Genomic DNA, 24,891 nt, shown 5'->3' with positions numbered 1-24,891 from the left:
TGTGCATCTGTTGTTGAAAATCACTATCACCCTGAAGTTAGAAAAGCATTTTGAAAGTATGCTGAACAACAAGGTTGGTGACTGGATTAAGGAATGGTTAATGTTTTCTTGGAAAATTACCTTCCTCAGAAGTTTTTTGTCTGGCTTTACAGGTAAGTATTGTCTTCTACATGACACTGTATTAAAGGTAATAGCTTCACTTTATGTAAAAATAAATTTGTACTCTTTCAGTATCTTTGGTTAAAAAGGAGGGGGAAAAAAGTTAAAAAAATAAAATATTGAATATAATTTAAATTAATTTATGCCTTTGCTTTTCTAGAGATTGTCTTCAGGGCAACATATGGACAGGGTTGCAACTCCACCTGTTCTGAAGTTGGAACCTTCAGCTTCCTATGCTTTTAGTCTTTTTCCCTGACAATTGTTCAGCTGAATATCAGTACTCAATGGAGTAGATGCAGTAGAAGTGTATGTAGACATTCTCTGTGTCAGTTCAATGAGTCTGAACTGGATTTAGTTAAAACTGAATTTTAGGCGTATCAGCAGTTGAGCAGTCTAGAAAATTTTGGACCAGCATACTAGGTTTTCTTTTCCCTTCATCTAATGCACCATTATTAGTCATTTTGCATACTCTGTAACTTTTAAGTCAGCTTGGAAACTAGAACTGAAAAAATGCTATAGATCATTATATTATTTGTGGACAACAGGCTACACTAACTATATTAACTGAAGTTAATAAACAGCTATTTCTGACTTCATTTTTGAAAGTATCAAAATATAGGGTGGGATTATTGATTCAGTGAGGCTTTTAACACTTAACAAACAAGAATATTCCCAAAAAAACCCTAAGTGCTATCTTCCTGTATCATGCTTGCAAAAAGGAAAATCTATTAGAAAAAGCTGTCAAAATATTTTCTGCTAATCACGATATTACTTTTATTGCTTTGCCACGCTACTGTTTGCATGGTTCTCTCAGCCACTTTCATTTGTTCGAAGACATTTTTCATATTCTCTTTTTTCAGGGGGAACAAGGGGTTTGAGTACCTCTTGTCTCAGTTCACCTGTGTGACTTGAAAGAAATTGGCCATTTTTTTTGTGGTGACTTTTCCTGAAACAATCCTGTAACTGTTATTTCTTCTTGCATTTCCTTAACAGGTTAGAAGTACCAGAGTAAGAAGTTGTGCTCTCTGTTCCATGAAGAGCTCTCTGTTTAGGATGTCCACCTGGAATGAGGGAAGTCAGTTCAAAAACAGATTTCACCTGTTTCAGAGCAGGAGTTGAACCACTGGTTTGGGAACATGTCTTAGTGTCATCAGGTATTTTTAAGTGCTTTCTCTTCAATGTCTACTTCTGATACAGCTCCGCTTAATTTTTATTTTTTTTTTAACATTTAGTGCAATTTTCTATCAATATTAGAAACAGAGATGGAATAACTTCTCAGAATATCCTACAGCATGTGACATGCGTATTGCCTGAGATCTGAATCATGGTCTCTTACAGCCTTCCTCATGCTTTGCAAAAGATGAAATGCCACTAAGTAATAGGTGTGGTTTGCAGTTCATTGTTCCTTTGTTCTAAGGTTACAAAGCATCAGTCAGGTACCTTACAGAAGTCGAAGTATTTGACATCCAAAAATACAAGTTAACTTACATAGGTCTTTTGAATGCTAACCCAGTGAAGGTTTATATAACTCGCCTAATAAATAGGCACCTGTGCATGGTGCTTCCCCACCTACATGTTCCTGTGCAGCTGGTAACAGCTGCATTTGCTGGGTGAAAGGGTCATCTTAGTTGATTTCCCAGAAGTTGAATTGTTCCTGTGAGGTATCTTTTGTCTGGCTTCTCCCCTCAATCACTTATTTACCAATTTCTCCTTTTCTGCTGTGTAGGGAATGTTTGATTCCATGACAAATTAACTACACTTTGAGTTTAATGGGTTTTCCAATATTATTAGCATTTGAGGAAGCCTATACATTCCACAGGTAATTGAGACACAATTTGTAAGGAAAGGTAGTATCTTCTGTTAGATTACCTAGAGCTTCAGAGAAAAAAACTTGTTTCTAAACTTGAAGCTTTCTCCTTCACACTTTGAGCTCATCCATCATAACTAAAACACTGCTACTGTGTTTTGTAAACTGTTGCAGTGAGTAGTATTTTAAGATGGTCTCCCATTTCTCCTGTGCACCTGTGTCTCAAAAAGCTGAACGTCTACTCTTAATTTACACGATTTAAGATCAATTAAATCATATTAAATCAATCAAAGCAATTATCACTCAAACAGTTGTAAGCTCTCCAAATCCTTTTCTGAGATCTGTCAGTAAAAATGCTGTCTCCATTAATACAAAGGCACTGGCCTGAATTGTTATCCTGAGGAAGATATGTCTGCCTTGAAGCTAAGGAAAGGGTATAACATGATATGAAGAAAAATTAACATATTTTGCTGTTTCTGTGCCCATGGGGAGGAAATCACCACACTAGCACTAGCATATTCACCAACAGCAAAGTAGATAATCCTGAAGGTAATAAGAGTACCTCATGTGGCCTCCTATTTGGTCATTTTTATATGAAGAACTATAATAAGCCTTTTTTTCTAAAATGCATTTGTTTAACTAATCAGAACCTCATAGAGCCAACTTAAAGCTTTGCTGATTTGCCTTCTTCATGCTTCAGTCATGCTACAGCTATTAATATTTCTACAATTCTTAATCTTATTCACTATATGTTTATAGTGCTCAAATATAACTTAAGAAAGGGCTCATTTATTTGCACTTTATGTGATGTATATAGTGTGTTGCAGAAGTAATTCTTGCCATGTTAAGTGCTAGAGTAAAACGATGAGTTCTATTTATTTGAATTTCTTGCCCTCTGCCCAGCAGAGTTGCCTGTAGCCCCCAGGACCTATTTTATGACAAGGTGTTAGTTGTTAACATCTTGTGTGTTTCAAATAGCCAGAAAAGAACTGCAAGAAGACACCAGCAGTTATTTAAATCCCAGTTGTGTAGCAAATGGCAGAGGCAGGGCAGCAAAGGCATACCAGAGGATAAAATAACACTGTATTGAGACACTAGAGACCAAATTAAATCCCACTGCAACCTTCCTACTTCTCCTCCTTCATAAAGCTGCCATGATGGTGGTTGGTCATTTTAAACTAAAACTGCATCTGTGTGATTCACATCCCTGACACAGAAACCAGGTTTTTATTGTGTGTAAAACCATTGATCTGATTTAACACTTGGTAATTGCTAAGAAGCTCCAATACACATCTGGCCAATGTAGTTCTCAAAGGAGTCATGACTCAATCCTGTGAAAATTGCATTTCTTTGATAAAAGTTACTTCCAAGTGAAATTTTAACTGTTTGACCTTATCAGTTAATAAGTGGTGTCCTAAAAGAGTTGCATGTGTTGTTTTTCCTTATCCTGTGTAAGCTCCAAAATTGGAATTGACTTTCATTTCTCAACAGTACACTTAATAAGATTGCATGTTGGTAGAGTTCAGGCCTGGCAAAGCATGAGAACTCAACTAGTGGAGTAATTAAAGAATGTTCAGGAATTGGTGTACATTTTCAAGTGAATGCAGATTAACTTCAGAACAAGGGTAACTTTGCTCTTATTGCAACATAATCTGTACCAGGTTGCAACATACTGCAAGTGAAGGTGCCTTGGAGTTGCCCAAGGCATAACAATGGAAAGAAAGTGTGGCTTACTATAGCAAAATTCTGTTTGCCTTCCCCTTCCTTCAAAGGCTATATTTCCTACGAAGTAGAGCTGAGTGAAAAGTGGTAAGAGCCTTTGATAACGTGTTCTTGGAATGAAGTTTCATTAAAGGAATTTCTTAAAATCTTTTTTTTTGTAGTATACAGAAGTTTCCCTATGGCTGCTTCAGAGTGGGAAATGAATATATCATTTTTCTGGTCTTTCTTAAATTAAATTCCACTGTACTTATTAAACAAGCTTAAGTCAGACATTGTTATGTTTTCTGATGGAAAACATGGTTCTGTTGATATTTCTCTACCTATCTCTTCTTCTGAAGTATTCTAACAGTAAATGACTAATCTTCTATTTCCAAATTATCCTAGATGAGAAGGGTCAATGTAGGAGCAGACAGTGGGTTTGTTTGGTTTTGATTGGGCGATAGGGGGAAATGTGAAGAAAAAAAACCCAACTATTTTTCTCCCACTCTTTTTTCCCTGACCATCTGGGATTCATGGAGAACAAGAATGCCTTCTGTATTTACAAGTTTAAACAATCTCTGCTCATAGGGGGGAAAGAAAAGAGTTTTTCATATATTTGTTTGAGGGAGATTAAGCAAGAGTCCTGCTTGAAGGACTTTTTAAAATATCCATAACTAGATAACTGGTTCAGTTAAGTTGAACTATAAATTCAGTTGGAATGGCTATGGAAGGCTTAATTTCTTGTCTGGAATGTTGTTTTGTTAGTGCAGTCTGTCTTTTTTTTTCTTTTGTATTTAGAGATGAGCATATTTTGGAATTTGCTTCCAATGCAGTTACTTACATTGATATTTTCTGCTATGAAAATAGTTTCTGCTTAAGCTTAGAAGCCCTTTTGTGGAGAGAATGGAAATAGAGATAATTTGAATTGTTAATACGTAGTCGGTAGAATTGCTTAGCACATCTGCATGGTTTTGCAAGTAAACTGTCGAATACAAGATACATATAGTGGTAAAGAAGGATCACATTGTGGAAGCATATTCACACAGGGATGGTGGTGTTAATTTAACACCTCTCTGTAGAGTTATGTTGATGCCAATGTACTTAAAGAAGGTATTGAGAGCTAAGCATCTGTTAAATTATTTTGCTGTAGTATGACCTAAAGCCAGATTTGCAAAGGAGATGGCAAGTGGCAAAGCTATGCTGTCATACATAAACTGGTAAAGTGCATGTTGCCAGCAACAGAATCCACAGTTCTCAGGCATATGTCTCAGGCATAACCTCTCCCTCTCATGGAAGACATGGACTTAAAATTCCTGCAGGTAGAAGGTGGAAATCAGCCTTGTTCCCTTTTCTGTCACAGATAGGGGAGGAGATGGATTCAAATAATCAACACTTACTCCCTGCTCTGAAAGAAGAGGGGCAGCCCACATTTGTGAGCAGCCCACCTTGTCAGTCTTCTGATCCTCAAACTCTGAGAACAAGGACTGATATTTGTGGAGCTGTGAAAGATTTAGAAAGAAAACAGGGGTACCAGGGAGCTGAATATCAAAGGCCTATGTACAGCTGGCACCTTTAATGTTAAAAATGGGCATCTGTGGGCAGAATTGTTTCTAGACCTGGGCAGCAACTGAGATTTTCACTATCCTTAAGTGTGTGTGGAGTGTGCTCGCTCAAGCTTAGATGTCACTGATATCTGTAACTTTGCATGCATTGCAACATTCTTGTGATTCAAATTATCCCTTCTTGCTTGAAGCAGGCTGTGAAAATCAATCCACAGCAGCCTTCTTCATCAGTCTAAGCATATACAAAATCACAAGCCACAGAATCTGATTCCACCCCCAGCTCTCCTTTTAACAGGGTGCTAACTTCAAAGGTTACTCTTGACCGTTGAAATACCAGCTCTATTAAACAAGCGGTCAGAATGCAAGCAACCAGTTTGAATTGCTGGAATTCAATTATAAGCAGCTGGCTTCACTTCTAACTGAGGATCTAATAGGAAAAAAAAAAAAAAAAAAAAAAGCAACAGACCAAAACAAAATTCCAAACTAAATCCATCTGTCTGCTCCTACTCAATGAAAGTTAAATTGTAAGTGTGCCACTTTGAAGCCCAGATGAAAATTTCACTATTCAAAGCATGTGCAACCTGTACAAACACACATTTACAAAGGCAGATGTCTTCCTACAGGAGATAAAAATAAATCTCTCTATGGGTTTCCTCTTCCTCTATGTCTGTTTTAATTCTTCTGAATCACAAAATATGACGCAAAGTCACAGCAGCATGCACAGATGGATAGTTAATATGCAGCTCTGGTTGTTCTGAGGAAGTTGCTGTTTGACTTGCGTCTTTTCAGCTGAGTCATGAAGCATAACTATGCAGTTGTACATTTCTTTGTCTCAGTGCTCCAGGCAAGGAGGCTGCTGAGAGCAGCTATCTCTGGCCCAGAGGAAGCACAAAAGCAGGGATTTAGAGTACGGAGCGAGCGGGGCAGTGCTGAGCTGGTGCATGCTTCGCAACAATGGGGAGCCATGGCAGGCCCCTGCCCCAGCACGGCTTCTCTCCTACCGGCCAGCCCGGGGGGCAGCTCACGTGGATAAGAAAGCACAGGGGATGATACAGATAAATCACTAAAAGAATTCAAAGTAATGGGTCAAAATAATTCCTCCTAGATCCCTGAAAAATCTCAAGATCAGCAAGTCAGTTAGCATAGTCAATAAAATATTTTGCATCTTTGCACAGTGCTTTTACTGCATTTGATTTTGAACTGAAAACTAACTACTTGTAAAGAAAGTACCAAGACTTCCCAAATGGGCTTCAATCATGCCCCAAAGAATCCTCTGAGGCCCCTCCATTCCCACACACAGTTTGTTTGAACTTGCTGTCTCCAGCTGTAATTGTGTCCTGGAGCTTTTGCTTTAAATGAAAATGACTTCACATTGAACCCTAACCCTTATTATGGTACTCAAAAGGGAAGAGGCACAGTGGTAGTTGTGCCCTTGTATGAGTAGACCTACCTGACTCTTTTAAAGATAAAAATTACCTTAACTAGGTAATAGTCAAAAATGTATTAGCTAGTAATATATTAATGGTACAATAATAAAATATAACTAGTCTTTACACCCAGTGTTTTCCACCTGAGTGACTTCAAACACTTCTGGTTATAGGGCCGCTGTTCATGAGATGGGACAGAGAACTACTTGGAAGAGATGAGAGGGAGAGGCACTTGTGGAGTGGGAGCCCGTACTGTGAGCACCTTGCTGCTCTTCAAAGCCTCCACACCGTGTGAATGTGGGTATGCAGCCCCCGAGCCTCTGAAAAGTCAGCAATTGGCTTGTGACTGTTTGCTTAGCACATTTTTGTGCTTTCAGCCCTGGATAGCTGAGATGCAAAAGTGAACAGATTTCTCAAATTTCTCTAAATATACCATTGGTTCCATTGTGGAATGTTCGCACATTTAGAAATAGGTAACACAGGAGAGAAACCAAAAGCTAAACCTGGTTAATTTTTATGAAGGCACAAACTAGAGTTCTGAACAATAGGAGGCTCTGGCACAGTAATAAGCAGCATCACTGCGAAGATATTCCAGCCACAAGTAACACTTCCTACAGCAAAAGCCTCTGGTCAGTGCAATCTCCATTTCCTACATAAGATCAGCTTCATGTTTTATTCATCAGCTAAGTTAAAAATGACAGATTTTTAAGGATATCAGTATGATGCAAGTCTAGCCCATTTCAGTTAAATGACAAACTGGCAATGGTAATTCTATTGAAATCAGTGTAATTATGCTTTGTATTTCAGAAAAAGAAAATAGTATTCAAACTTTTTTTTGTATAGAATGTGAATCAATCATGTCATTCTTCTTTATAACTGCTTACATGCTTAACACCTACACATTGCAACTATCTGTTGAAAACAGCATTCAACAATATATAAAGTAGGAGAAAAGGCATGTATAAGTACACTGAATTAAACTGTCTTGCTTAACAAAGAGGAGGAAATTGAAACACAAAAGTTTATATATTGTGTGCTGCAAGTGGTATTATTCATAACAATTTCCAGTGCAGGTGAGTTGTCTATGGAGTTGACTATGGAGTTAAGTTTATCACTTCTGGAGCCAAATAATGAATGTATTTTGGGTTTTTTTTGTCTTTATTTTTGATAACCAAGCCTTCTGTCATTTTATTCCACCAAGCTATGGAGGTGAAAACCACTGCACTTGTGGCTGGTTTTATGTTTACATCTGCATTTCACCTCACTTTCACTGCAGTGACTTCCTGCTAGGCAGGGCTCTGCTCCCTGCTCTTGCTTTTCTTGCTTTATCTTTTCCTTTGATGAGGGCTCAGGATAGTGACTTTGTTGTGTGCTTTTTTTTTTTTTTTTTTTTTAACGCTGCTGTTTATGTTATATTTGCAACAAATGTATCATTACAGTAGAAACTATATATGCCTCCAATTAACCAGAAAAAATGTGATTATACTGATACATGTTTTACTTGTAGCTCCAGCTGCAGTAATATGAGACCTGCTTTATAATTCATCCACTGGGAATTTTATGTCTATTTTGAAACCTTTGACGTGCCTATTAGAAGGTAACTGAGAACTGTATACCAACACTCTCAAGTATGGTGATGACAGATCATTTATTTTAAACCTTCTGGGTATTTCTGTACTGAGACTTTCCTAGCATGTCGTAAGAATGACAGGATTATAAATCATGCTTAATTACCATGGTTTACCTTAATAACCACTGAAAACCTGTTTCACTGCTGCCTAGATGGCAGCAGGAGCAATTTTTGTTCTGTGAAGAGAGTCACCTCAAACCATCCTATACTTACACTGATGTAAGACAAGGGTGGTATACTGTGTGTTGTGCCAGGTATCTCTGGTAATCTGCACAGCAAAAAAACAGATTTGGGGTTTTTTGAGCAGGTTGTGGTTTCTCTTTCACTTTGAATTAGTCTGCACTTTCTGTATTTAAATTGAGTACTCTGGTCATGTTCAGAAATGGGTAACTTGATATGCCCCTGTATCATAGGAGAGGCCCTCTGATGCATGTGATATAGGTGTTGCCTGTGTTCCAGGCGTGGTCTTCGTTCCTTTCCTTTAAGCCTCACCAGAGAGAAAGTATGTGAGACACTTCACTGCTGCCATTCTGGGACACACTGAAGATGCATTGGCAACAGTTTGGAAACTGCTGGTTTGGCTGAAATCATAATGTCAAAGCCATGGCACAGATTATTGTCATAGCTGGTTTTCATATTGCTTTTAAAGGAAGCCCTGAGGCAGCTGGTGTTATAATCCAAAAAAGTCTCTGTTCTATCTCTTTTGCAGTAATTTCTCATCACCTCTACCCCCACCTTAGGCTGTGGTTTAGGCAGTCACTGGACTAATATAATTTTGATAATTGTCAGGAAGAGAATATGGAAGAAGGGAGTTTGTAAAATTGAAATCCAAAGTGTACTGATTCATTTAAAAAAAAAAAAAACAAACTACCTAAGAATACAGATCACAGAGTATTGACAACTGCTGCTTAAAGGATGTGCTGAGGAATCCATTCAGTGCGGGTATCTCGGTGTGCAGCTGCAGTAGGAGCCGGAGGTTGAGCTCTGGGTGGGGAGAGCCCGAGGCAAGAGCTGGGGAACTGCCGACCCTTCGCACAACAAAGGGCCCTGGGACCTGTGGCACAGCCGGGGGACTGGACACTGACAGATACAGCAGGAGCTGACAACCCCCAGGCTTCTTCATATTTGGACTGTGAGGATATAAAAGTTCAGGGATTGCTTTGTTCAGGGTCCTTCCTCGGAGGCACTAGCTCGAGCTGTTATTTTGTTATATAGTTATTGCACCATGATTTTAATTATTTTAAGGAGCTGGACATCTGAGACTCTGTTATGGGACACCTGTGGTCAATCAGGTGAGGAAACCTGGTGTGATTTTGTGAGTGTGGGGGTGTAGCTGCTAAGGGGCCTCAGTCCCAGCTCAGGTGGGTGAGTGTGACTGCCAGGATGGCTCCTGCAGGGCTGGACAGGGAAATTTCCTTAATATCAGTGCAATGATACACCTTAATACAGCGTAAATACATAATGGTGGTTGATAACTTTTTTCTATTTTTTTAACATACTAAAAGAATAGAGTAGAAGATAATTAATACATGATGCAATGTAATTGATGAATATTGCTATTAACAGATCAGTGGATGTAACTGGGTGTTGTCTGTTGTTGCTTGTAAGCTCTGAGAGGGTACACTGCCCCTGTTAGCAGGCACTGTACAAATTATAGCAAGGAGAAAAACCCAAGCAAAATCCAAAAAATAAAAAACCACACATTTCATGGTTCAGAACTCAGAATTCAGAGACTATAGAGACAACAAGATCAGAGTCACATTAAGATGACTAAGATGGTCTGGTGTTACCTCGTCATGCACATAGTGGGAAGTAATTCAGTATTGTTGTAAACTTTTTAAGTTGTTTTGTGTCTGTTACCATTGACTACTCTGCTGAATAATGAATACTTCAGAATTAGTGGAAAAACCAAAATAATAATGGAAAAATACTCAAATATTTTTGAAAGAGGTAAGTGTATTTTCACAAGGTTTAATCATGAATTGCAGGTCTGAGCTTCTGAGAAATGTGTGTAGTATGTGACACAGCCTAGGTCTGCCTTGATGGTTATAATGGCTTAGTCGAGAGAATAAATGAGAGAGTAATTTCACTTTGTAGCTAAGCTGATGTAACTGAGCCTTGACACCTAAATGATATATCCTGCATCCAGTGGGTTGAATCAGGGAATCACATGGCCATTAAGTTAATTTGGTCAACGGGATGATTGAATAGGAAACAAAAACAAAGTGAAAGTTTTCCTGTGAATAGCTTCACTGCTCCCACTCCCCTTTCAACTATACAATGTGCTAGATCCAATGCAATAAATCTTTGAACTGATAGAGGAGAAAAACAATTCTTCTGGCAGGTATTCCCAGCAGCACAGATTTAGCTTTGACATGGAATAATACCTTTCAAATTCCTGAACTTGGATATATGCTGAAAAGAAGAAATTAAAAGCTTAGTTTGGAAAAGATTTTTCTTTTTTCTTTCATATCCTCTATGTTGCTGTTTGTTTTACTGACACCAGTCACTATCTGATTCATAGGAATGTTATTATTCTGAATTGTTGTTAATGGTTCTCAAGAATATCCCAGAAGGAAAGGGAAAAGCAAGTGAGCCAGAGTCTCTGCTTCTGTGGTGCGTATGGGTGTGTGAATGTTGCTGGGTCTCATGACTCACTGCACAGCTTTGTGAGGTAAATTGGACTGCATTAGCTTGCAGGGCAAGTATAAACTGTTTCCCATAAATAGTGATACCTCACTTTGTCTCTGATGACTCCACAGAGCTAAACTTAGACAAGGAGCTAAGATTTACTTTCTAAAAAGCAGCATTTCTTTACAACTGCCACTTCACTCACATGCACCCCCACCTTAGATGGTCAGGGGCCCCATTCAGATAGGGGGGAAGTGGGGGAGCCACTACTTGTGTGTGCCTCTATATGTTTTATTATTGCAGTATTCCTACCTGTACATAGCATTTACACACAATTAGGTTTTCTGTGGTGAATTAGAATATATGTACATAAAACAGCTGGGCAGTGATTTAATATCCTCTGTGCTAAATCAGAAACAGCATTCCAAATTCAAAACAGAGTGTGCTTTTCACTTCAGGTCGCCTTAGGAATTGCACAGAGTGTGCCTTGGAGACTGCCCGGTAACTGAGATAGACCTCCTAGCTCTTCCTGCTCTGCACAAAGGGGATCCCTGAGTGCTATTCACAGCTTCAGCAGCACAGGCTGTCTCCTGCTGAGAGTAGGAGTGTTCCTGTTTCAGGCAGCAGAGGACAGTAACACATGACTCGCTGGTATGAACCGGTTTGCAATCTTCTTCTAACCCGTACTGTATTTTTAAGTATCTTACTTTTATTCTCGCCTGTGGGATAGCCACAGGCTTTTACAGTTCGTATTCCCTTCGCCTGGCCCTCGCTATCCTCTGGCTTGGTAGCCGGACGGGCGGGATGTCCTGTCAGCCCTGGCTCCCTGGCCTTGTGAGATTTGGCCTCAGTGCAAAGAGCTGACTCAACACCTGCCCCGCGTTTAAAGGGGCCGAAGTCTACTTTATACAACGTGTAGTACAAGCTTTTAACCTTTGAAATGCCATTCCTCTGAGGACTGCCTTGCAAAACTACAGCAGCTGTTTCTCGCGGGGACTGTGAGGAGCAGCGGCGTGTGTGAAGTGACCTCCCCCGTAATTCTGCTTAGCTGATAGATCCTGCCAGGGTATCGCTGCCCGTGGGAAAGTCACGTGCACTGGTTTTTAACATTCTTCTGGATGTTGTTTAGAAACTGCTGGAGAAACCAAACATGTTTTCCAGCATTTCATTTTGATAAGAAATTAGTACAGAATGAATGCTTTATAACAGCCAGGGCCAGGAATGTACTCAGTTCCCAACAGCTCTAACATAATCTGCCATATGCAATGGCAGGATGAGTCTGTGATATAAAATTTCTCCTCCCATCTTTCATTTTTAGTCTTGCTCTTTATTGGTTAGAGTTTAGGACTGACTATTCCATTTCCTCCCACATCTCTCTTAGTTATGTTATGCCACCTTCTTGGTTTTCAGAAAAATGTTCTTAATCATCTAGTGTGAAAGATGTAATTTATACAGCAAGATGCATGATTATTGGTTGAAATATTTGTGAATTTCCATTCAGATTGACACCTGTAACTAAAGAGACTGACCTTTAGCAGATACAAGTACATTGAAGTCAAGGAAAGTCTCCCTTACTAAGCTGTTATACCAAGAATTATGGTATAAGAAATTCATTTTTGATTTCACAGATCTTCTAAGTAATGTAAACCTATGGAAATTAAGGGTTGAAGAGGCTTTTGGGTATGTATCTATCAGTAAGTATTATTGATACTTGAACCATTCCTGCTAGGTACCTGGGTGCTTTTAAAGAGTTGGGTAATTATGGAGGTTCCACCAGCTGCCCACAAAATCTGTTCCACTGTTTTTACCTCTAGATATCATCTTGAAGCATCATTCCCAAGATGGACAAAGTATCCCAGCAGAGGCTTTAATAAGTACTAAGTAAAATGAAAGGTTTATTTTACATATCTTACAGCACTTCTGTTTATACACCTCGGTATGTTTGCTTTTTTCACAAGAGTATGGCAGTGTTGACTCATGTTCAATTAGTGATCCACTCTAACCTCAGGTCCCTTTATACAGGACTGCTGAGTAACTGCTGCTTCTCCTGTGTTTTTGGAATGTACTCTTCCTTACAAATGACAAATATTAACCTTAATTTATTTCTTAATTATTTTAGCCCTTTCTTCTTTACCTGCCCACATTACTCTGAGTAATGTTCTTGACTTCTGAGGTGGTCAGAGGTGTTCCCTACCCTTTTTCTCCCTAAGTGTGCAATTTAAAATTATACTTTTAGGTATTTATAACTGTATATTTGTATGGTGGATTAATGTGTGTGCCCACAGAAACTGATTTGATACCAGTCAATTTCATAGTCATAATAGCAATCGCTTTGAGTAAGTTATCTTCAGCTGGTTTCCTGCACATGCAGTTTGGTCCAAACTTTGCTGAGCTTATTAATGCAAGTTGTCCATCAAATCTTCCCTTAAATTAAATGATATCCATATTTTCCCATCCATGAGCCTGTTAAACCTGTCACAGTAAACAAGATCAGTTTGATGCAATCAGCGCCTAACAAGTCTGGGGTTGTTACTTATCAACCCAGTATCTTCTAAAAATAGTTCATTTGTTCTAATATATTTTTCCAGGAATTGAAATTAGACCAACTGTTCCATAACTGTCCAGCTCATGTGTGTGCTTTTCCCTATTTTTCTTCTTAAATTATTCTTTTCCTGATTTTTTTTCTATTTATTTAGTGTTCTGCTAACTTATTTAGTGTTCCATTGCTTTCCACAATAATCAGTAGTGGTTCTGAGATAGCTGGCCAAATACTTCAGAGACTGTATTAAGAGAAGGCTAACTAAAAATATAGGTATAATTTTAAGTAAATGGTCTCTCCTGTTCCCACTCCCTCCCCTCAAATCAAGTTCTTGCTCCTGTATTGTGTTTGGGGTTTTTTAACTAACATAATTAAATATTAAGCATTTCTTCATGTGTTGGCTTCCTGCTTTAACCAAGCTGCTACCACTGCTCATTGACAATTACAAATAAGTGGCTTCTATTTCTACCTTAATTTAACTACCAACAGCATTGAACCTTCTTGTGTCTGTGCCCAGACTTGTGTTTCTTCCTTTACAGAATTTTCTGTCTTGCAGAATAATGGAAACTAAGCCAAACTGTCTTTCAGTAAACTCAGTACAGACTGAGCAGGTCAAGTGTAAGTACTTTGCCAGATCTAGATTTATTCCCATAGATCTTCTCTGAAACCTTTCCAAAGTTCAATAGTTTCAAATCTAAATTCACTGAATAAATGTCAGGTATATGCTATATTCACTAAATCTGAGCAAGGCTTCTAAGTGACTCGACTTGCACCACGTCTGGTTACTGTGGTTATGACAGAGTAAGAATAATGTACATGTGATTGCAGTGGAAGGTGAGCCTATGGCCACAGTGATGCCAGGAGTCAACCAGAGCAGTGTAAAGATGGGAGAGTGAACAGTGAACAGCTGGATACATCTGTGCCATCATTACTAGCCCAGGTCTCAGGTATGGCCTTCTTCCTCCTTTGAGCCATCCATCCACTGGCTCAATCTGGAACATACTTTTCTGGTCTGCTCCAAAGTCACCTTTATTAAGTTTCTCTCCCTTGCAGCTATAAGCTGCACCTCAGGGTTTTATTTATTCATATAAACCCCTTCTAGCAAGGGGTTATATGAGCAAATAAAATGTCTCTTTCTTTGACAACTTACTCACCTGGCTCACTTGGGTCAGTAGGAGAGGCAGAAAGGGGAGAATGCACAGGATCTGCAAGATGACAATGGGACTATATAGGTATTTTTATAAAGCACGCAATCCAGCTCCAAACCTACTATAGCGAGGGGGCAGCAAAATTAACCTGATGAGTGGACACTAAGCAAAGTTATTCAAGCATAGCTCAGTTGCTGTGAGGGCTCAGAGAAGAATTCTAAGATGCATGGGTGAGGATTTGAAATCCCACTTAAAGGTTGTGTCACAGGCTTATCAGCACAAGAAGAAGCATATGTTGCTTTTGGCAAAATGATTTTTAGCAGAAGAGACCAGAGCTTTAAAATGGAATTTTGGAGGTTCATGATAAATTCAGAACAAAAGTCACACCATCCTCACCCAGTGGATTTTGGTTCAGTAAAGGACATTTTCTTCACACAGAATGCATTATTTATATATATAAATGTAAAATGCTCCCATTTAGTGCATTCTTTGACCTGAACTACTAGAAGGGCTTACCATTCATTTAGGGGGTTCAAAAGATGGTAGGATATAGTAAAAATGAGCCTGTGTTGAAAAATACCAGTGCAAAACCACTTCAAGAAATGTTTTTCCCCATAATGGTGGTTACCTCGTCAGCCCTTCACCTTTATTTTGCATTACTGTCTAGTAATTCTGCTTTTTGCCTGGAGCCAAGTCATCAGCCTCATTAGCCTAGCATTAATGAGGTGTATGAAGTTTTTTCAGATGTCTGCAAGTGAAGGGTCACTTTTTGTTTCAGCTACTGTCTGCATGTATCTGCCCATGTACTGTTTTGTTCCAGAACACAGATTAAGCCAAACCAAAGCAGCCACATGTGACATTGTTTTTTTCCTGCTTAGGACACCTCTGCTCTAAATCAAATACTTTCATTTTCTAGCTCACAAATGCAGACCTCCACAGAACAGAACATGGGGCTTAAATACAACTGTTACTTCTGGTCACATCCCAGTATGATCTGACTGCTCTGTCTGATCTTAAACCTTCTGTATCACAGTTCAGCCAGTACTAAACCTTTCATCATAAATGAGCTTTCTCATGCTGTGGATAAATATGGTTTGAAAAGACTGTCCAAAGGATTTTTTTTTTTTTTTAAAAAGGCTATCCTCTAAGCCATTAATCCATCACCTATTATAAATACTGTAACTACAACAGCAGTGCTTCCCAGAGGATAGTTCTTTCAGGGGCAACAATGACTTTTTAAAAGGCTTTTGTTAAGCTATTCAGAAGACTCTGAAATTGTAACTGCTTGTTCATCCCAGTGATACTCTCAACGGTTTTGAAGGTTTTGAAGTCCACTGTCTTACGCCTCCTACTGTAAGACCTTCTTTTGTGAATCTATAAACAAGGTCAGCTATATGATCAGACAAGGGAGACTTTATTCAGTCCAAGTCTTAAACTTCCAAAGATGGAGGAATTTAATTTGTACTATCTACTATGACAGTAACTTAAAGTGTATTTACTGTTGTCTCTTTCTTTTACCAAGCAATTTTGTTTATATAAAAACACCAGCTACTTGTACGCAGCCAAGTAACTTTCAAAAGTAGTGTTTTTCAATTAGTTTAGATTACCTCACCCTGTTCAGTTAAGCCATTTTTTCAGGCAGGTTTTCTGTCTGTTCTCTTTATATATGAATAACACCATTATTCTATTGTTCTTTTATTTCACAAACAGATGACTGTAAAAACTGGTAGCAAGTATTAAGATCATGTATGAAAAAGGGTTTTGTAACAGATGTAGATGCTTTTTATTGCTATTAAGAGCCAATGCATAAAAGAACACTTAGAGATGGAAGTAAGACAGTAGGCTCATGGTGTAGTTTATGTTGAACCTCAGACGAATGTGTGTACCATGATAACTGTAATACAGGGATTAGAAAGCCTTTCACAGTAAGTATGAGGCTAATTGTATGGCAGAACAGTGCTGTGTATCAGTTTTGCTGATCACCAATTACTATTGGTAACTTTGGACTGCTTTTCCACCACTTTCTGAAAGTGCCCTCAAGAAATTCTAGTGCCTCTTTCATATATAGTGAGATTGATATACTCTATTTATAAGATCTGTGTTTCAAGTCTTGTGCTTATAAAGTCTGTTTGCTCACCTCCTGAATGACCTTGGTCACTGCAGTTTTGTATAAGCACTACTTACCTTCATCTTTGCACAGGAGTCTGACCAAAAAAATATTCCTATGTATATGGTAGAGAGTTAAAATTCTTTAGAGGTGCTCAGTGAGCACATCTTTTATCTCCTAGCATATTTTCACTGGCTGTGACTGTGTTCTAAGCTTATAGCCCATTCAGTATGTGCTGGAGCCACATGCTAAAATGGAAGTAATGCTGCAGTAGCTACTGTGAATTCAAAATCCAGACAATATATACTTTTAACAGCTAAAAAATTTGGTTTAGATACTGACAGCATTACTTTTAATATCATTTGATCTGAGATTCAAATCCCTTTTAAAACAGTGGTTTCTGTACAGGTTCCTACAATGCAAATGCTTTAGAGCATTCTCTGTGCTCTTACACTGGAGACATATGTGGACATGGGATATTTCAATTTGGCATATGCTCACCAGTGATGGAAGGAGAATAAGTAATTCTTGCCCACCAAGTCCTCCTATTTCTGAAGTCAGTCTGGATTGAATAAACCCTATTTCAATGCCTAAATGTCCTTGACTTCTTGAAATATATTATCTCTATTCCTTCTTAAACATTACATATTAAAATGATTAGTTTTACCAAATTAATAAAATCTAAAAATTTTACAGGCTGGTTGCACACAGGATTTAGTCCAATGTAGGCCTATTTGTGTTAGCTGAGAGGATTCTTCAGAATGCATTTCCACTATATTATCTGAGGCTACTCATATATCAGAAGCTCCCCAGCTGTATAAATATTTCTGAGATTGATAATAGGAATGCTCTTCCAATAGAGTGGGCAAGAGAGATATTGAGAGAATAAAAACATGTATTGGTCAAACTAAAGAGGAAATAATAAAATTATTTTGAAACTCATTTAAAGAAGTGGAGGGGGAAAACAACAGCTGTAGACTTAAACTAGGACCATATTTAAAAATTTGTACCACAAATTCAGCTTTCATAGCTTTCAGCCATGTAGATACCACCAAAAAAAATTACTTCCTTAAGAAATACCTGGTTCTAAGAGCCTTTATTTACAAAATAGTCTTTTAAGAAAAGTATCTTTAAAAAATTAGAATTTCCTTCCTCCTCTTCCTGTTCAGGCACAAATAATTGACTACATTGGAGAAGTGTTAAAACTACCTTTTTATGAAAATGGATTAATTAACAAATCAGTCCTTTAAAAATACCCCCTCCCCCCACTGAAATACACATTTTAGAAGGTAACTTCGAACCATCTTGAAGAATAAAGCTTTTTAACTGTGTTTACGGTCTTCACTTTATAGAAGACCCTAAAGAAGTGCTTCCTAGCTTTTCTGCCAAATATTACACTTTGGTCTTCAACCCAAGCCATTTCACAATAATGCATTTCCATTTCCAGAAAATGAGCCACCTTCCTTTTCCTGTCCTTTTATTACTATGTCTTCATATGTAGTGTCTTGACTAGTAACTGCCTCTGAAGGTTAGTTTTGAGGAAAGCTGAACCATCTCTATCTTCCCTCCATCCCCACCACTAGTCTCCGCTGAAAAACATAGGAAGGCCTGAGAGAGATTTTTTTTCCTTTCTTAAAAAAAAAAAAAGCATTTGTTTAATATCAGAACCTTTTTTCAGGTTTTTAGTCTGAAATTGGTTATTTTTGTAAAAGGTATATTCTAAACTCAGCATCTTCTCTAATGATATTTAGATTTTTTTATTTTTTACAAAATGCATCTTTTTAATCTTCCACATGGGAAAAATATATCTCATGGAAACACTTCCATAGCAAACCATTAAATACTAAGTTTACTGTTTTCTAATGAATTTGATGCTAAGTTTATTATCTCAGCTAGAGAAATTTCAAGTCAAGTGGAAGGGTATGTCTGTTGATGCATGAGGGAGTTGTTGTTTTTTTTTTTTTATTAGTTTGCTAGTGTTCTTTTCTATTTATTTTTGAACAAGAGGCTTTTTCCATACTTTACAACTGTAACCTGAAGAGCATACCAAGAAATGAATGGATTATAGTTGTCTATAGATAAGTAACTATTCCTGACAGGCACATAATGTAGTTGAATAAGAACACGGACTACATAGTTTTGCAGATAATTTAAAAATAACAGAGATAGTTCAGTTTCTCAGATTAATTTCTCTCAAATGGGAATAAATGTTGAATATTTAATGGATTTTTTTTACATCACTTACAGGCGACTAAACCAGAGAAAATCCACTGGAATCACGAGGGCCTTTATTTCTGATGTTGCGAGCTGGTTTGTGATTCCTCATTGCGATGATTCTAAAAATAATGCGCCAGGGCTGCGGGTTTTCCCATGTGAAAATACAGTATGGGGGCACTTCTCGCAGTCAGGGCTTCTTGCACAGAGATCCCACGTCCTGAATGCTTCCGTGACTGATACATTTGCAGTTCAGACTCAACTTTGCTGGAGGTGCGTCCGCCTTTATTTTTATTTTTGTGCCTATGTTTTCTAAGACGAGTCAACTTTTGTTCTCGAATGCTACGGCAAAGACAGGAAAAAAAATGTTCTTTTTTTTTTAAGCCAAACGATGGCTTGTTATTCTGGTGTAATAAGCTTCCAGAAATTCCTGCTCTCCCCCTCCTTCTCTACCTTTAATTCTGGGAGACTTGCAACGGACTGGACTAGGGGGAATCTCGTATTCCGTGATGTTTAGCCGACATTTGTTACTTGCCGGTCAGGGTAACTCACTGAACGTTTCTAATCTCGCTCATTGCGTTCCTTTGTGTCCCTAATGCGAAATACAATTAATTCGGCGGGGGCTGTTCCCCGGGGACTTCCGTCAGCTGCCGCATCCCTCCAGCCCGGCCATGACGCCAGGCCAGACGTTCCCCAGTGCCCAGGCCCGAGCCGCTGGCCCTGCAAGGGAAGGGGGCCGGGGCTGGTTGGGGCTGCCCCGCTTCCTCCCGGACAAGGCGGCCACTCCCGCCCCCTCCCCGTCCCAGCGCGGGAGGCGCACCGCTCCCTTCCCGGCGCAGCCCCTCAGCAGAGCGCGGGACGAGGCCGAGCCCCGCTCCCCCCAGCTGGGCCAGGCCGGGCAGGGTAGGGCCGGGCCGGGGGTCCCGCACAGCCCTGACGGGGGCGGGGGCGCTCCGTGCCCGGGCGGGGCCGCGGGGCCGCCGGGAGCGGTGACGTGTCCCTGAAGCCCCGCCCCCCTGCCAGGGTATATAAGGAGCGACGCTCACGCCGTCGGTCTTTTTCGCTCCGGGTTTGCCGTCGTCGACGAGCAGGTGAGGCGTGTCCGCAGGGCCGGGCTGGGCCGGGGTCCGCTCGCCCCGGAGGCCCAGCGAGCGCCGAGCTGGGGCGTGGTGGGGGCCGAGGGGAGGGGGAGAGAGAGGGAGGGGCCGGGGGTACCAGCGGGAACCGGGGCGGACGGACGGGCAGGGAAGCGCGGGGCGGCGGGATGGCCACGCATCGTCCTCCTCGATTACCATGCGCACACCCCCGTTGGCCGGGGGCCGGGGGAGCGGCGTGTCCGGGCGGGCGTGGGGCAGAAGGCGCCCGGCAGCCTCCCCTTACGCCCCGCGGGCAGCGGCACGGGGCCGTGCGGGAACGGTCGGCGGATGCCGTCGGGGGGGAGGGGGCCGGGGCCCGAATGAAAAGATGGCCGCTCGCCTTGCCTGCCCGCCGCCAGCGTCACAAAATGGAGGACGCGGCGGCCCGGGCGGGGTGAGTCACACAAAGGAGCGGGGCGGCCCCGCCCTCCGCGCTGCCCGCCGGGCCCGCTCGCCGCCGCCCCGCGCCCCAGCCGCCGCCGCCGGGGTAACTCGAGCCCGGGGAGGGGGCGACGCGAGGGGCGCTCCGAGGGGCCCCCGGCCCGCCCGCCTCGCTCCTCCCCTCACCCGGCGGGGCGGGGCCGCCATCCCGACCGGGCCGCCCCGCATGTGGCGCCGCCATCGTTGCCCGCCGGGCCCGGCCCGAGGCGTAACCAATTTTTTTCTGGGGAACTTATAGGTGTCGATTCTCTTTTGCCGAAAGAAGGAACTCAACTAACATCCAAAATGGGAAAGGAGAAGACCCACATCAACATCGTTGTCATCGGCCACGTCGATTCTGGCAAGTCCACCACCACCGGCCACCTCATCTACAAATGTGGGGGCATCGACAAGAGGACCATCGAGAAGTTCGAGAAGGAAGCGGCTGAGGTGCGTAGGCCCGTAGCAGCCAGCAAAATTCCGGGCTGTGGGAATAAACAGATCCTTAATTGAAGTGTGAACTGCAAAGCATTCAGTGGCCACGGGGAGGCGGTTTGGTTGCCTCTGCCCCAGGAACTGAACAAGTGGCTCAGTGTTGCGTGGCCACAGGGCGGCAGCTGCGTTGCAGTTGTCCCCGAGGTAGAACAAGTGTTTAAGTGTTGGAACTGCCATTGTGTTAGTGTCAAAAACTCAAGATTGTTAAATGTAGAGCCAAGTGAAGAAGTGAGAAGGTAGTCTAAAGCTGCGTCTCAATAGTAACATTTGGGATCAAGTCAAATGGCCAGATTCAAACTGCATAGAAAGAAGTTGATCTATTATGGCCTGATTTAAAAATTGGGGGTTTACTAATACTGCTTTTTGCTGTATAATAACAACACAGGTAATACGAATATAGAATGAAATTTGGCAAGTGTTAAGCAAAGTGGAAGTTAAAATGTTGATGGTTGCAAGGATTGAATTAAAAGAGGACTTAAAAGTGTAGAGGATACTTGATAGTAGGACTCTGGCTCAAGAGCTCTATCACAAAGATGCATTAGTGAAATTAACAAGCTGTCAAAGACCTTAAACTGTCAACAGGTTCAATAAGGTTCAACAGTTGGCATCTCTCACCAGTAGTGCCAAGTGTATCTTGTTGCTTGTTTTACGAGCAGCAGTGTTTTTCAGTCTTAAGCCAGTTACTATCCTTAAATTTTGTTCTTCAGCAAGTGTGTGATTTTTCTAAACTCGTTGCAGATGTGGAACTCTATAATGAGAATATATTTTTGTTGTTGTTAACTGTAGATGGGCAAAGGTTCCTTCAAATATGCCTGGGTCTTGGACAAGCTGAAGGCTGAACGTGAGCGTGGTATTACTATTGATATTTCCCTGTGGAAGTTCGAAACAAGCAAATACTACGTTACCATCATTGATGCTCCTGGACACAGAGACTTCATTAAAAACATGATTACTGGAACTTCTCAGGTTTGTAAAGAAAACACAATTTGGGGAATTTGGGAAGGTTGTTCTTGGTTGGTTAGGGTGTCCCTGTAGTACTTTGAAATACATGCAAGCATTATAGTAAGGTTTTTTTTCCTTTTGAAGGCTGACTGTGCTGTCCTGATTGTTGCTGCTGGTGTTGGTGAGTTTGAGGCTGGTATTTCCAAGAACGGGCAGACCCGTGAGCATGCCCTTCTGGCCTACACCCTGGGTGTGAAACAGCTGATTGTTGGTGTCAACAAGATGGATTCCACTGAGCCACCTTACAGCCAGAAGAGATATGAAGAGATTGTCAAAGAAGTCAGCACTTACATCAAGAAGATTGGCTACAACCCAGACACTGTGGCTTTTGTGCCAATTTCTGGCTGGAATGGTGACAACATGCTGGAGCCTAGCTCTAACGTAAGTTTGGCATTTATTTCTATTGAGGCATGAAACTCGGACTGTTAAAACCAGTTAAGCAATGGTAAAATGCACATGTTTTATAATAGTTGTTTGGGAAGTGCTATGGTCCAAGATAAATCCTAGCACTTAAAAAATTCTTACTCTGCAACAGTAAATGAAATGATGCTATGAGGTACCACTTGGGCTTTTCCAGCCTTGTGCCATTAGATTTGGCAGTCAGATTAACCTGAGCTTGTTTCCATTACAGATGCCATGGTTCAAGGGGTGGAAGATCACCCGTAAGGATGGCAGTGCCAGTGGAACCACCCTCCTTGAAGCCCTGGACTGCATCCTGCCACCAACTCGTCCAACTGACAAACCTCTGCGTCTGCCTCTTCAGGATGTCTACAAAATCGGCGGTATGTGTTTTCTGGAATGCTGCTCACGTGCCAGCAACTGCTGATGTATGGGCCAGAAATGCAGGCACTTGCCCAAGAGCTGCTTTTCTGAGTCAAAAATTAAAATTCTTGTCTCAAGTGGGTTTTTTCCCCTATAAGGACATTCATTCACTGAGCTGAATAATGAGTAATACTGTTGCTTCTTGCTTGCAGGCATTGGTACTGTACCAGTTGGCCGTGTGGAAACGGGTGTTCTGAAGCCAGGCATGGTGGTTACATTCGCCCCTGTCAATGTAACAACTGAAGTTAAATCTGTTGAGATGCACCATGAAGCCCTGAGTGAAGCTCTGCCTGGTGACAACGTTGGCTTCAATGTTAAGAATGTGTCTGTGAAAGATGTTCGCCGTGGTAATGTCGCTGGTGACAGCAAGAACGACCCTCCCATGGAAGCTGCTGGCTTCACTGCACAGGTATGTTTTGCAGCTCTTCAGGGATGTTAGGAATGTAGCTCTGTATTCCAAAATAGGAGTCCTGTTAGGATAAGCTATAAAGCAAACATAAGAGTTGTATTGAGTTTGATCAGAGCAAATCTCATGAAATCTCCTTGGCTTCATAAGAACACATCTGTTCAGAGTTGCCCCCCTTCTAACTTGGCTTTCTTTGTTCCCTTAGGTCATTATCCTGAACCACCCTGGCCAGATCAGTGCTGGCTATGCCCCTGTGCTGGATTGCCATACTGCTCATATTGCGTGCAAATTTGCTGAGCTCAAGGAGAAGATCGATCGTCGTTCTGGCAAGAAGCTGGAGGATGGCCCCAAATTCCTGAAATCTGGAGATGCTGCCATCGTTGATATGATCCCTGGCAAACCCATGTGTGTTGAGAGCTTCTCTGATTATCCTCCTCTCGGTAAGGCATTTCACATTACTACTGGTCTCTGGAAAAGACACTCCTCGATTTCTGCTCTCGGGATGCAGTGTGGTGAAACTGTTTACTGGTACAGGGAGATAGTCTGGAGAAGGGTGATGCCTGCCCTGCCTGGTTCCAGAGCAGCACTGGCCCATCCACACCAAACCTGTCTGTTGCCATTGCAAACTGGGCTGTGAGTTAAGCAGCATAGACAAAACTCATTAAATGTGTTTCTGCTTTCAGGTCGTTTTGCCGTGCGTGACATGAGGCAGACGGTCGCTGTTGGTGTCATCAAGGCAGTTGAAAAGAAGGCTGGAGGAGCTGGCAAGGTCACAAAGTCTGCCCAGAAGGCTCAGAAGGCTAAATGAAAATTCTGTACACCAGCTGCCACCTCAGTCTTAATCAGTGGTGGAAGAACGGTCTCAGAACTGTTTGTCTCAATTGGCCATTTAAGTTTAATAGCGAAAGACTGGTTAATGATTACAATGCATCGTAAAAGCTTCAGAAGGAAAGGAATGTTTGTGGACCATTTGTTTCGTGGCAGTTTAAGTTATTAGTCTTTAAAATTGATAAATTTTTTAAAATGGAAACTTGACCAAAAATCTGTCACAGAATTTGAGACCATTAAAACAGAAGTTCAATGCTATGTCTCTGTGTTCTTTGGGTTAATGTTGAGTTTATGGCAAAACCTATATCTAGTCATGGTGGGATAAGAAAAAGGACCATTGTTACCATTGTTCTCATTGTTCTGAGTATGTTCAGAAGTTACAAAGCAAATACTCAAAATTACGTGTTTCTGAAGAATAGAACAAAATTCAGCTACAGGTTTACTATATAACTAATCCAAGCCTTAAATAGCTTTTCTGGTGCTTTCTTCAAAAAACATTTTGAGATTGGATTGTATACCAAATAACCAAGGTATGGTTTAATGGTAACAATACCAGGTAACAGTTACAGTATTTTAGTGCATTCTGTGATGCATTGAATAAACCAAGAAAAGTGTTGAAGAAAAAGTGTGAACACATTTAACATTAAAGTTACAAAGAATCTAATGTTGGGTTTCCAATATTTTGTACACTGATTTTTCTAGTCAAAAGCAGAACCAGATTTTCTTTTTTCCTTTGGAATTAACTGTTCTGTAGCTCTTAAAAAATTTACCACTTTGACACATGTGTTTTCATTTATAATAGTAACACATCGAATAGCCAAATCTGAAACTTCTGCCTAGAATTGCACTTGGATGCA

General features: G+C 40.9%; 1 protein-coding gene and 1 long non-coding RNA gene across 2 annotated transcripts; both read left to right on the top strand.

Moving 5' to 3' along the window:
• Positions 1–11,509: 11,509 nt before the first annotated feature.
• Positions 11,510–19,711, top strand: LOC131577790 (uncharacterized). Its single transcript, XR_009277281.1, has 4 exons — positions 11,510–11,568; positions 12,546–12,597; positions 14,285–14,403; positions 18,959–19,711. It is a non-coding gene; the product is annotated as an uncharacterized LOC131577790 (long non-coding RNA).
• Positions 19,712–19,873: 162 nt separating this feature from the next.
• On the top strand, positions 19,874–24,292 carry EEF1A1 (eukaryotic translation elongation factor 1 alpha 1). Its single transcript, XM_058835929.1, has 8 exons — positions 19,874–20,016; positions 20,741–20,931; positions 21,763–21,942; positions 22,063–22,359; positions 22,610–22,760; positions 22,953–23,209; positions 23,412–23,646; positions 23,890–24,292. Exons 2-8 carry the CDS (start codon positions 20,788–20,790, stop codon positions 24,012–24,014), a joined length of 1,389 nt encoding a protein of 462 aa, XP_058691912.1. The 5' UTR covers positions 19,874–20,016; positions 20,741–20,787; the 3' UTR covers positions 24,015–24,292.
• Positions 24,293–24,891: the final 599 nt, after the last annotated feature.

This window comes from Poecile atricapillus, chromosome 3, assembly GCF_030490865.1.
Source record: "Poecile atricapillus isolate bPoeAtr1 chromosome 3, bPoeAtr1.hap1, whole genome shotgun sequence".
Classification (NCBI taxonomy): domain Eukaryota; kingdom Metazoa; phylum Chordata; class Aves; order Passeriformes; family Paridae; genus Poecile; species Poecile atricapillus.
This window is presented reverse-complemented; position numbering and strand designations above follow the sequence as displayed.

Excerpts from the sequence above, each read along its gene's own strand:
- EEF1A1 (XM_058835929.1), top strand. The coding sequence starts at position 20,788 with ATGGGAAAGGAGAAGACCCACATCAACATCGTTGTCATCGGCCACGTC. Across the intron at positions 21,943-22,062 it reads TGATTACTGGAACTTCTCAG|GCTGACTGTGCTGTCCTGAT; the intron begins GTTTGTAAAGAA and ends TTCCTTTTGAAG. Across the intron at positions 22,761-22,952 it reads GGATGTCTACAAAATCGGCG|GCATTGGTACTGTACCAGTT; the intron begins GTATGTGTTTTC and ends TCTTGCTTGCAG.